General features: G+C 33.9%; 1 protein-coding gene across 1 annotated transcript in view; it reads right to left on the reverse strand.

The window, feature by feature from the left end:
* The window catches only part of LOC129373265 (discs large homolog 1-like protein), a 113555-nt gene extending 105238 nt beyond the window's left edge, over nucleotides 1–8317 (reverse strand). Inside the window, exons 1-4 of the mRNA XM_055051124.1 lie at nucleotides 8064–8317; nucleotides 6510–6680; nucleotides 2056–2821; nucleotides 1512–1608 (exon numbers count right to left, since the gene is read on the reverse strand). Of these exons, the coding sequence (XP_054907099.1) occupies nucleotides 1512–1608; nucleotides 2056–2821; nucleotides 6510–6680; nucleotides 8064–8082 (1053 nt within the window). The 5' untranslated portion in view covers nucleotides 8083–8317. The remainder of the gene's footprint in view (nucleotides 1–1511; nucleotides 1609–2055; nucleotides 2822–6509; nucleotides 6681–8063) is intronic.
* Nucleotides 8318–14018: the final 5701 nt, after the last annotated feature.

The raw sequence follows: 14018 nt of genomic DNA on the forward strand, positions 1-14018 counted from the left end.
GTTGGATAAATTCAAGTCATCGCCTGGTTTGAAAGTTGGTGTCTCACCTTCGTAGTGAGGATGCAGATGCAGTCCATCCTCACCAGTCTGCTTGGCTAACTTTCACCAAATCATCTCCCAGGACCAACATCCTCATCCTGGCAGCTATTTGTTGCTCTTTGTCTTTGTTTTTTTTATCCCTCAGTTTCTCCTGACCCCGTTTCTCCACCCGTCCTTTTGTCAAAGTGGTCAGCTAAATCAAAGGCCCCCTCGGAAACATGGCAACCATGGCGTAGCATCTCCACCCGCTCTCTGGTTTCCCAGCTGCCGTCTTCGGTTAATGGCAGCCGGTTTCCCCATTCTGACCTCACAGAGGAGCACACGGCTCAGAAATAGATTTATCTGTGTATATAAATATACATCTGCGTACGCACGCCAACCAAACTCAGCAGATAAAAAAAAAGAAAAGAAAGAAAACAGGCGGCATCAAGAGACTGGTGCACACACATGGATGAACAGGCAAACACTCGCAGACAGACATGTACACAGACATGAGCGCATGCAAAATTCAGATACCACACACACACACACACACACACACACACACACACACACACACACACACACACACACACACACACACACACACACACACACCACTCTCCACTGCTTTATCAGGTCAGGTCTCTGCTAGAAGTGGGGTTTAGATAGAGTGAACAGTGACAGCAGTATAGAAAAGATGCTCTACTTTCAACTTTGTTGGTAGAAATGATTTTGAGGCTCCTTGAGAAGCCAAAGTTTTGTCAATGTTATTTCCTGGTATGTTTTTAGTCACACATTATTATTAATAATTTGAGTTCATGAATTCAACAACTGAACTTGACTTATTGTTCATGTGCAATTTTTGAGTCTAGTGCCTCTTATCATTTCCATGACAAATCTCTAAAGATTAAAAAAAAACACTCAAAAATTTGAAGACATTTTTAGATGAAAGGAAAAACAAAGGCTGGTCAATCTGTGTATCCTCAGAAACTATATCAGATTATTATAGTGGAACAAAAAGAAAAAGTTTCTCATTTCGTTTAGAACTGAATCTAAGAGGCACATAAATGTCAACAATTCAGACCAGCAGGAGCAGAAATCTTTTCACAGATATTGTGAAAATAATATAAAAGTACACTGTAGATAAGAAATACAAATGAAACCCAAGCCAAATCTCCAGAAACAACAATTCAAAACCAGCGACACTATTTCCATTAATCCTCCAACATTTTTCCCTTTTTTTGCAACCATATTATTGTATGAATTGATTTGATAAAACTTGCCATGTTACATAATGTAATGCAAGCCATGAAAATGCCAGCACTTTGCAAAGGAATGAAATGAAAAAGAAAACTGAAAAAAGATGTGAATGTTTTGTTTTTCTGGAAGCAAATCATAATCCGACTGTCTAAGATCGTTCATCAAGCTTCACCAGTGAGTTACTTTCTCCGCCTTTCCTTCCGCACAGACAGAATGAAGAAATGGCTTACCTTGTTCGTGGCCAGCGGGGCGGCAGGCGACTTGGAGCGGGTCGGTCCGTAGCCGGGGCTATCGCTGGTAGCCTTTACCTGCCCAGGACTGGTTGGACTGGGAACAGAAAGAAGAAAGAAATGTCAGCGCATGAATTCACCAAGGTTTTCAAAGTGAATTAAAACTAACAAAATGATAAAAAACTAAAATTAAAAACAGATTTTTAATTTAAGAGGAACTGCATCATGCTTTTATGGAACTATCTGAAACATACTGAAGTTATTTCCTTTGTTTTTGTGTTTTTTGAAGCCACTCACACACAAAAGGTTTACGTGATCGACTAGATTAAGTAATTAGGACAGAATAGGACAGTTTTCCATTTGATTACTTAATTAATTGACAGGATAATTGATTGATTACTCAATTACCAAAGTAATCGTTTACCACAGCCCTAGTAATATTACATCTTGAACGACTGTTTCTCATTGCTAAATGTGTCCTACAACTCATCAAAAAACTGTCAACAAATGTATTACTACCACTGCTTAAAGAGTGCTAGCATACCTAAGAGGAAGTCCTTTGCTTTGCTTTGCTGTCGGACTCGTTGGACTTTTGCTCTCGAGTGTGAATTTTCCATGGCTGGGGCTCGTTGGACTTTTCTTTGCATTGATGACGCTCGTTTCTGGATCTTTATTGATGGAAGCGGCTGCAAAAACACCAGCGCCCGAGCCGGTATTTAGACCAGGACTGGTGGTTGAAGTGATGCTAGTTGGAGTAGCTTTATCTGGAGTGGTTGGTGGTACGAGACCCTGGATGGTGCTGGAGACAAGCGCAGAGACAGTCACCAGGTTCAGGTCTTTAGAGGCAGCTGGGTTTTTTGGGTTTGTTGTACTCTGTGACTTTGCGTCGGTCGCATGTGAGTTGGTTCCATTTTGAGATGGTTTGGTGGGAACATTGGGAGTTTCCACCCTGCTGACAGTAACAGTGGAAGGTGAGGCAGCAGAGGGTGAGGAAGGTTTGGAAATAACCAGCTCTGCAGACTTGGAGCTTCCTGGTTGGACTGGTGGAGGAGGAGCACGGTACTTTACTTTGGCGGGGTGAGACGATGGTATGCTGGGCTGTCTTGTAGGAGAAGATGATGTTTTTGTAGGTTCTCCATCTTGGTTAGGCAGGGAGGTGGATTTAATAGACTTGGTTTTGCTGGGTTTGGATGGTTCTCCAGAGGCAGGAGGACTCGAAGGACTTACTGGTGATTGTTCTGCTGGAGCTGGAAGTTTCTCAGAACATTGACTGTCCTGCAGGATTGTCACCTCATAGTACTCCTGTATATCTGTGGAGACATTAGAGCTTTAAACAATGACTAAAGAATCAATAAACAGTTCATAAGAAGTAATCATAATTAGAATAATAAACACCAGGGGTTACAGCACATTTCAGCAGCAGGGAGCTTCAAAGTGTTTTACATAATGAAAAGAGAAAACTACAAAATTACAAAGAAAACACCAGACAGTCAACAACTGAACACACATTATATTCTGATGAGTGCCAAAATTATACACATCAAAGACGTTAGTCGGTGTGTACCAGTTTTATTTTAACAATATTATAGATGTGAAATTTGTCCAAATTTGTGTAATATTCTTTGAAATGATTTTACTTGATCGTGCAGCTGTTTCTCCAGACTTTGCAGACGTTTTGTTTAAGTTTTTAACTGTTATAATTAATGCTGCACTTTTTACCCATGTTTATTTTCACAAATATTAACTGCTGCTAACAGTTGCTAACTCCTTGTTAGCAAGTTTGTTTAGGGTTATTTATTGTGTTTTATTCAATGTATTGGGGCAGAAGCTGCTGGACTGATGCTAACCTCCTACTTGATTTCCTCAGTGTTTTTGCTGTTTTGCAGCAGCCAAACATGTTTTTGAGTAAAACAATGTTTAAAGTTGACAGGAAATTCGAACATATCACTTGGTACTTATGTTATTGGAAGACTTTTGCACATTTTTTTTTACATATTTGTTCAAACTTACATTATGATCGCCAGGCTTGTAAAACACTGAGGGAAACACCATTGTTTTATTTCAAACTGGCTACAAAAGAAAGTACAGAGTCCTTCCCTTCTTAGAGAATGAACAAAGTCAAAGCCAGATCACATCTGCTAATCACTCACCTTTCAATTAGCAAATGTCATACTGAGCTTTATGGCCAAGCTGCTTTAGCTTCCTCACCTTCGCTGCTCCTTCTTACAAGCCTCTTTGCAATCATGATGTTCTCCGTCAGATTTAGTGACAGTGACGGCTGCTGTTCTCTCTTCTGTTCAATTCCTGCACAACTTAAGCAGGATTTGTGCTATTACTCCTCCAGCCTCAAATACTTTACATATGATCACTCACTGTGGGGTTAGGGCCCAAAAGTGGATACACTATGCAATAAAGGTAACAAGTTTTAAGATAAGAGTGGCAATTATTTTACTGTGAAAGCATCAGAGTTGTAACTAGTTACATTTACTTGAGTAACTTTTTAAAAAAAAATGTACTTTTACTGTGCTGTGCTTTACACTTTTACTTGAGTAATTTAATTATGAAGTATTACTACTTTTATTTTTACTTGAATAAACTTTCTGGATTTTCTACCTACTGAGTGAAAAGCAAATATGTAGATGCTTCTAAATATTTGTAGGGACGCAAATGAATAATGTTTTCTTTTGTTGTAAGCAATTCCTGCAACATCAGAATACAAAACAGAGAACCATGTATGTGCAAATATGCCTGTCACAATGACAAACATTTCTATATGATAAATTGTCCCAGAAGTTATTGCGATAAATTATAATATTGTTGTTTCGAGACCATTTTCAAGTAGCATAATGTTAATTATGAAGGAACACCAAAAATCAAAATCCCTAAACTTTAAATTCTATTGAACATTTAACACTGTTAAATATAAAAAAACCCAATAAATAAAATGAACTATGAAGTATCTGTAAATCAAATTGTCCTTCAGAAGATAGCTACTGAGATTTGATTAAAATAAAATAATCTCAACATTTACGCTGCTAGCCAAACAGAGATAGCTTGTGCACTGAGGCCCTCATGTGTACAGATTGAGTACTGCAACAAGTTTTCACGTTTTCATTCCTTCAAAGGAAAAGTTAAAACAGCTTCCACTTATTAAAACTACTACACTTCAAAAACACAACATTTGCCAAGTATTTCTGGTCTAGTTTCTAGTGCAAATATCTTATTACACTTGAAATGAAAAAAAGTAACTTACAAATAACTTTTTAGCAATATATAAGAGCTTGTTTTGAGTAAATGATTACTTAAAATTGGGAAAGAAGTCAATTATTTCAGAAGACAGTTTTGCGTTATGAGTGGAATAATTTGCCAATTCAATAAAATAAGCTCCTATATCTTGCTAAAAAGTTACATTTAAGTTAATTTTGTCTCATTTCAAGTCTAATGAGATATTAACTACAAACTAGACAAAAACACCTGGTAATGATTTGTTTTTTGCAGTATGGCCACTTTATGAATGCAGCAGAAGGTAATAAAGTTGTAGGTTTTACTTCCCCTCCCTGTATGCATGCAAAGGCAATTAAGTAATAAATGATCACTCATATCAACAAAGCAAACTCCAAACGGTTTGGTAACTTTTAAAGCCAAAGAAGAGAAAGAAAACTGTGACATTTAGAAAAACATTATACTTCTTCCTAGACTCATAATCACCAAACAAGTGATGTATTTGCATGTATTTGAGTATGTATATCTGATAGTACGGCATTGTATTTACACTTAAAAATGACTAAAGTTCTACTTTTTTATGTTTGGTTCCCTCTTGGTGTAATGTTGGTCTAATAAACTCGTGGTTTGTGAAAAATTGAAGAAGGAGATTTTGAAATAAGCTTTGGAAATTAGGCCTGGAACAATTGAATTAATTATCAACTAATTTACAATTGATTCATTAACTTGAGCAAACAGACTAAAAAACTGACAGTTGCTGAACATATTAGTAAATAAGCAGTAATGAAGCCAGAACTGTGCAAAAATAGAAACATTTTGCAGTTAGAAAAAGAAAAACCTTCCTTGCTTAATATGTTTTACCCAAAACTCCTCAAGTGACGTAGTTTTAGCATCAAAAAAAATAAAAGCATCTTTTGCTATCTAATTATTAATTAGGGAGCCCAATTAATGAAAATCAAATGAAATATTTTTGAATTTGAAATAAATAGCCAACAGATTAACTTTACACTGTATTGATGCTAAATCAAGCTTTTGTAATGTTAGAAGTATTTTTTAGCTACATATGAATACTTTGCAATAAATCATTGTGTTCAATAAAGGAATTACAGAATTAAACTACAAAACATTTTCCATTATCATGATGCAACTTTAAATCAAATATTTTCATGTAAACAGATGCTGTTTGCTAAACGTTAGAACTAATGTACAGAAAATAACTTTGCTGCAACGCTGTAATTTAATGCTAACTGGTGTTATTTTTGATGAGAGTAAAAATATGTTAGTATCGATAAAACAATATATCATTAAGATACACATATTTTTGATGGAGATAGTAGATAGATAATAAAATAAGCAAATTAAATTTCTGCCCAAAAAAATTATTTCTCAACTTTTCAATCTGACAAGTTTTCTTATTTTTTTCTAGAAAACTTCTGATATTAATCTCAAAATTTCAGAATTTTTTGGTGGAAATTTACTAATTTATTTTGTCGAGAAGATTTTTGACAATCTGAACATGTCTGCGTTTTTTTCTTTGAGCCAGTTTTAAACTTTTCAAACTCAAAAACTTAATCTCAAAAATTCTGTTTTTTTTTTTTTACAATAATTTTCCCCTTTATTTCTTTCCAAAATGAGCTTAATGCACCATTTTACATATTTTTCCCCATTTATTTGTGCTTTTTTCACAATTTGTCAGAATATTTCATAGTCTAAAACTCTTATTTTTAGATTTAAAAAGGAATACTGGCTCCTATTTGTTGTGCAAAATGTTCTTACCAAGAAGAGCGCTGAAGAGTTGACTTTGGAAGACATTGATGACTCGATCCAAAGACTGCGTCAGCTGACGGTCCTCCTCTGCAGAACCCTGTTTGCTCCGACTCTGGTTCTGCTGTCTCTGGTTCAGTTTGACCCGGTACTGCTGGAGCAGCTCCAGGGCCCGCTGTGCATCTTATAAGAATACATAAAATATGTCACAATTAACGTCAACATTACAAAATAACACAAAAAAAAATCCAAAGTAAAATAAGGAGATTATGCACTTTGGGTTAAAAGCCTTTATAAAACTGTAGATTATTGTAATTTAAGAGCTGGATTGGATTAAGACAGGTGAAATAATCTGATGATATATTCAATTTAAATAATACAAAGAGTCTTCTTAATTGGTTTCAAACTGATGTAAATTATCCTTGTTTTTAAAGTTATATTTACAAGAACAGCCTCAGTAATGTTTTTATTGAGGTGTTTCCAAATCTTTCTGTCAATGTGAAGCTGTTCCTGCAAGCAACTGGTCCAGCTGGCAAATACAAATCTGTAAATGTGTGACCTTTCAACTTTAGAAATAAACTTCATTTTAGTATCCTGGGTTAATTTTACTTGAAATGCAAATGCATCACAGTAATTTAAAATAACATTGACAATTTTATTCAATTTAGTAGTAATAATCAAAAAATAAAACATATACATAGATTTGTTTCACAAAGAGAAATATATTTCAAATATTTGACTTCTGATAACTTTGGTAATAGAACCAAAACTTCAGTTTCTCAGAAAATTGTAAAATTATTAGACTTAGTCAAGAAAATTTATTTTTTTCATCTTCCTTTTACCAAAATTTAATTGAATTGTTGATCAGTTAGTCCAGGAATTGAAACGTTTGGAATAGTGGTTAGTTGCGAAGTCCTGCTGGAGAATGAAATTAGAATATTCATAAAGCAACATCTAAAATTTTATTTTCAGTTTTTGGACTTTATAAAACACAGTGGACTCTCCCAATCATCAAACATTGAGCAATGTGGATTACAAATCTCTAAATTTACTTTGATTGAAAACACCAAAAGTCATGTTTGGTGCTTGTGATATTTTCTCTGCCCTACTTTTTTCTTCCACTCAACTTTCCATTAATATGTCTGCACAAGGGACATCGAACAACCAGCCCACCATATAGGATTTCTTGTTGGTGCCATTTACTCTTGATTACAACTCAAACCTGCACTCTTCTACATGATAAGAGTGGCACATGACGCGACCATAACAACATTTTTTGTCGGCTAAACCTTTATTACTCATATATATCTGTGCATTGGAATCGTCAGCGTGAACTCCTAAAGTCAAATAGCTTCTATGTACTTCACATATCAGAGCAGTGAACAATTAAATCATTAAATCATTAACTGCGGGTGTTTCAGAAAAGTTTGTGCGCCGGCGGAAAGAGGATCCGACCAACGTGACATTTTCCGAGCGCTAAAGGCGATTTGTTTGGAATAAACACAAGCTGAGCTGTAAGATAATAATAAAACGGGAGGATATTTAATAAAAGAAGAGCTGAGTTACCTTTCTGTCGCACAGGCATGGTGACAGGCGCAGCTTGTGTCGCTGTGTCGGAGTGTGTGCGTGTGTGTGTGTTGTTACAGATGTGTGTGTGCGTCTGTCCTTCCTCCAAACTGGGACACCGAAATGTCTCCGCAACAACTGGTCACTCAAAGATAAAGGAAACTTGTTCAAAACAAACAAAAAACGCTGCTTCTCGCTGACATAAGCGATAAAACACCTGAACTTAGTAGCCCGCCGGTAACGCCTGACTTTTATTATTTATTTTTTCTTTCGCTTTAAAGTCATTCCCGGTCAAACTAGTTCTCCATTTCTTCATTCTGGTGTCTTGACGTGGTCCAACCGGTTTGGCCAACACACACTCACACACTCACTCAGTAAAGAGGCTCTTTATAAGGAGCTTGTGTGCCCTGCTGGTATTGTGATGTTAAACAGCTATATTGTGCGCAGTGGATAAACCAGGGTGTGCGCTGAATCCACACCTAATCCACTCAGCAGAGTAAAAGATTTAGTTTTTATTCCCCTGATAGAGCTGACTCTTATCTGTATCAGATATAGACTCGGAAAGCTGCCTTTAGTCCTTGCTGTGTTGGGTTTGGGTGGATTTATATTTATTTGGTTTTAAGTTGTTTAAAACGAGTGGGGGGTAGTGAAATGTTACAGGTGTAATCCAAGCAGTGGCCTGGGCTTGTTCGTTCGTTCTGTCTGAAAAATGTGTGGTTTGTAATTAAAGCTAACTTCTAGCCACGGCTTGTTGCTGCAAAGTCAACACACACACATGCGCCCACACACACATTTACAAATAATTTTACGTCAACGCAGTATAAATACAGCAAATTCACAAAATCTTACCAAGTATTTTAATCTAGTTTCTAGTGGCGATATTTTAGTATACTTGAAATAAAGCAAAATTAACTTTTAAGTAATTTTTCAGCAAGATTTTAAGGAGAGGTTGGCAGAGGACCCAAACACTTCACCCAAGAAAGTGTAAAAAGTATTTGGTTAAAAAGTCAACTCAAGAACTGAGCAACTGATCAAATAAACAATCATTTAAAAATTACATCATCAGATGGACCAAAATATAAAGTTAAGTGGAAATTTGGGTATTTTATGGACTAAAATGACAATTCATATAAGTTACAAAAACAAATCAAATTATTTCAATTAAAAAAAAAACTTATGAAACTTTAACACAAACTGCAGGAGTTTGGTGAATTTGTGGTTGAAACATATTTGTTTTTCATTTACAGTAGAAAATCCAGAAATTTTACTCAAGTAAGAGTAGAAACACTTTGTGATAAAATTGCTTAAGCAAAAACAAAACGTACAGAATAATAAAAATACTCCTAAAAGTAAATTTTCAAAAAAAAGTTACTCAAGTAATTATAATTGAGTAACTGGTGAACCGTAAGAACTTGATTGGGGAGGTGAAAGCTGAGGAGGAAAACAAAGCAGACAGGCCAGAATCATGACACATTTTTGCCTTGATTTCTTATAATTTATTTATTGCTGCATTAATGTTGTTTTGTCTTTGTCAAAAAAGGTGAAAATCAGTACAAGTGATCCTTTGCAGCTATTCATGAAATATATCGCATGCATTTCCAGAATGACCAAAGCCAAGCACAAACTACTATTGATTCAGCATTGATTACCAAGTGGAGTTCTCCAAATTGACAAATTTTTCTCAAAATTTCAAATGTAGCATGCTAACTAAGATATTTTTATCTGGTTCAGCTATAACCAAACTTGCAAATAAAACTCTAAGCTATCAAAGAAACTGAAAATTAAAGACAATAAAAAAAATTCTGCATGCTGGACAGATTTGGCTGTCTATCATCAGCTGAATGCAGGTCAGAGTCTCTGTTGTTGTTATCGATCCGGTCACAAGAGCTTATTGACTGCTGTGGTTGGTGAACAAAACACATTCTCTCACACACTCACTCCGGCATCAGTGTGGGTAGAAATGCATGCATCATTATGTAAGTGGGATGGGCTCTCAGAATACAGAAGTACCATTTTTGTTTAAAGCCAGTGTGTAAAAGACAGACTAAAGAGGAACAGAACAAAAGGACATGTGTGCGTGTGTGTGTGAACCAGGTTTTTGTGTCCTCTTGGGGACCTGTGTACAATGTGGGATTGTGGGGACCACGGCTTCATTTCTTTATTTTAGCTGTGGTCCCGTTGGGTGAGGGGTTAGGTTTGTGATGGTTAGATTTAGGGTTGAAGTTAGGTATGTGATGGTTTGGGGAGGGTTAAGGGTTAGGAAAATGAATGGAAGTCAACGTAAAGTCCTCATAAGTCATGAAAACAAAACTGTGTGTGTGTGTGTGTAATGCTAAACTCTATTGTTTATTGTCAGTCTGGTTGTACAAAGGCTACTGATGGCGAGAGAGCCGAAGCGGGGAATGATACAAGTCAGAAAATATGCAGTTGAGTTAAATTAGATGTGAAGGAAAGAGCGAAGAAAGTCTGCATATAGAATAATGCACTGTAAAAACACAAAGTCTTTGTAGTTTAATTTGTAATGCAAATATCTTAGTTCATTTGCAATAAGACAACACTAACTTATAAGTAAAATGCAGCAAGATATTGGAGCTTGATTTAAGTAAATAATTACTTAAAATTGGGAAAGAAGTAGATTATTTCACTTATAAGATTTTTTTATTATAAATGAAATAATCAATCAATAAAACGATTACTTTTCATCAAAATTTAAGAATTACTGACTTAAATTAAGCTCCTATAAATTACTGTAAAGTTACTGTAAATCACTTCAAGTGTATTAAGATATTGCACTAGAAACTAGGCCAAAAATACTTGGTAAAATCTAGTGTTTGCAATGTAATATGCAAAGATCTTTTTAGAATAAGGGAGAAGTTTTAACATATTTTCAATAAGTTAAATAGTCTTAAGAATTCAAGTTGGACTTGAACTCTTAAATCAAAAGTCACAAATTACTGATTTAAAATAAGCTCAGATGTCTTGCTGAAAAGTTACATCAAAGTTAGTTTTGTTGTATCTCAAGTGTATTAAGATATTTACACTAGAAACTAGACCAAACTGTAAGATTTTGTGTTTTTGCAGTGTAGTTTCTCATTTTCAGCATGTTTAAAGTGAAACATAATTAGCTGCTTAGGCAGACACAGGTGTTTTTTAATTATTCAATTAAAAAAATATTTAAAACCCTCCAGGTAAGATGCTGACATTTAAGGAAAAACTAAAGTGAACCTCACATTAAAACACTCAAACAGGTCTGAATCCATGAAAAAAGACTGTCAGTATTTCTAAATCAAAGTCGGATGTAGGCGTACTGACACAATTGTTTACATTAGTTTTCTTAAATATAAGTTTATGTATATGTAGAACATGTAGATATTTTAGTTTTGTCCCCTCAGGGTTGGTTTCTGAAGCAGGAAGGATGAACTGTCTGTCTCAGGTCAGATAAATGTCAAGAAAAGCTCAGAGGGACGGATCAGGAGGGATGAAAATGTTTCCAGGCTGTTAAACTAATGAACTGGGAGTCAAAGAAGCATCTGCTCACGTAAAACTTACAGAAAAACAACTGTGAGCTACATTAATCTCTTATTTTATATCTAATTTTATATCATCAGCATGCACAAAAAATTAGGTTTGTTAAAAACAAGGCTGAAATTGAACTTTTATGCTTTTTTAAAGAAATATTTTAGCATCTAAGACACCAAATGTTACATTTACTTGGTCAATCCAAGACATTCTTTGAAAGGCTGTTTTACTTTTTCACCATGCAATATGAATGATGGACAAAAGACACAGAACCTACTTCCTTCATCTGTTTTAAATATAACATATGCTAGAGTTTTGCTTTTTTTAAAAGCCCAACTTATTTATTTTATTAAGTATTATATTAGGGCATATACAAACTGAAATATATTTTATGATATGAAATAATTTATGTTATATAAATTATTTTAAATAACTTACAATTATGTAAATTCTATAAACTTTTTGCATCACGAGTCACATGATGAACAAAGTTGAGTAATACATTTTTATTACAAATTCTTGTCATAAAAATGTTAGAAATTTTATAGAAATCTATATTTTAAATAATGAAGTAAAAAATATTTAATATAATTTTTTAATAAAATAAATTTTACATTAAGAATTACGTAAAAATTGTCTTTATATACATATATAAAAATGATATATTTCATATATATTCACATTTATATTATGTGAATATAAATGTTCACATTTATATTATAAATGTGAATATAATTTTCTATTGCATTGAACATAAAATTATATAATTAAATATATTTAATATAAATATTTACATAAAATATATGTATAAGCATATATTTAATACGCATACATTTATCAACTCATTTATGAATCGATATGCTATGTTACTAATGTTAAGTATAACAAAGTCATAATTGTATTTTTATGTCCAACATGTAGTTCAACATTCATTGTCCCATCTTCCATGAATGTTTTCTCCATCTCCACTTTTTCCCATATTTACTATTTAACATTTTCTTCATCTCCAAAAGAAATAAGAATCAAATAATAAAAACTTGTGTCCCAAAAAACTAGAATGTAAAACACCAGAAGAACCAAACATTACCAATATTGACATTTTTATTATTTGTACAATAGAGACTTTAGTACATTATTCAAAACACTTCTTATATATTGAAAAAATGGTACGTCCCAAAGCCCAAAATGGCTCCAGTATAATTGCTGCACAGCATTTTTTCTATTTTATACATATATTTTTTTGTTGTAAAAACTGTATCTTAAATAGTATGTACAGGTAGTGTCTGCAAAATGCATTCTAAACACATGATATATATTATATATACTTCAGCAATTGCATTTCTTCGCATTGATACTCAAACTTAAAACTGGAAAGATTTTCAACTTGCATGTGCAAATAAATAAAGAAACAAATAGTTCTGTAAGATCGTCAGTAAAATTTGTCCAACTCATAAATCGACAGAGTTTCTCTCTTCAGAGGTCAAAGTACATTTTTGTCACACTACAGAAGAAGAAGCAGCATTCAAGTTGGGTACTGCAGAAAGCATGAGTACATTCACAATCAATATGAGTAATTTTAAATTATATTTCATTCACAGTTTATGTACAGTGAAACCGTCCTCATTTGTTCATTTCTTATATCATCTAAACACATAGAAAATTGGTGTTTTTATAATCATATACATATATATAATAATATGCATTTGTATAACACAAATTCACAATTACAGTAGAAATACATTTTTGTACAAGTTTTGGATAGTACTTGTGTAGGTCTTCAAGTCACACTGTGCGTACTTCTATCCATATCTTTGATACAAGTGTCTTTACAAAATATCACAAGTTTTGAGCAAAGCTAAGTATATCAATATATTTAGAAAGAATTACCTGAAACATAGAGTAAAAAATAATTATCAAACATTTGTCTCTGTTCATGTCATAATAACTTCTGATATTTCAAACTCTAGATAGGGTTCAATCTCTCAACCACAATATTTAAACTGTGCTGTGTTGTGTCCATATGAAAGTGTGACTGACACATAATGGGCACAGCAAAGTGAAAAATGCTATCATATGACAAAATGTAAACATAAAATAAAACTTTATTTTTTAAAGTTGTTACTTTTGTCATATCAATATTACTCTGTCAATCAATCTTTGGCCAAAAACAGAACGATGAGTTGTTTTTTTCTTCCTTTAAACTTATTTTTCCCACTTTAGGCTACCAGGGAAAGTTGAAGTTAACTGTGCATTGCAAGTATCCAACATGTGTACTTGTCCACATGTTGCCATTACAACCACAACCGCATTATTCACAAAGTAGTGAATAATTTTGAAATAATGGATTTGTTTAGATCTGGCCTAGTCCAAGTCTAGAGCAAATAATCTGTGGAAAGACTAAATTAAAAGGCTCCTCAAATTTTCCTTCCTGTTTGA

Source organism: Poeciliopsis prolifica, unplaced genomic scaffold (genome assembly GCF_027474105.1).
Source record: "Poeciliopsis prolifica strain line A6 unplaced genomic scaffold, Auburn_PproV2 SCAFFOLD002, whole genome shotgun sequence".
In the NCBI taxonomy this organism is placed as follows: Eukaryota; Metazoa; Chordata; class Actinopteri; order Cyprinodontiformes; family Poeciliidae; genus Poeciliopsis; species Poeciliopsis prolifica.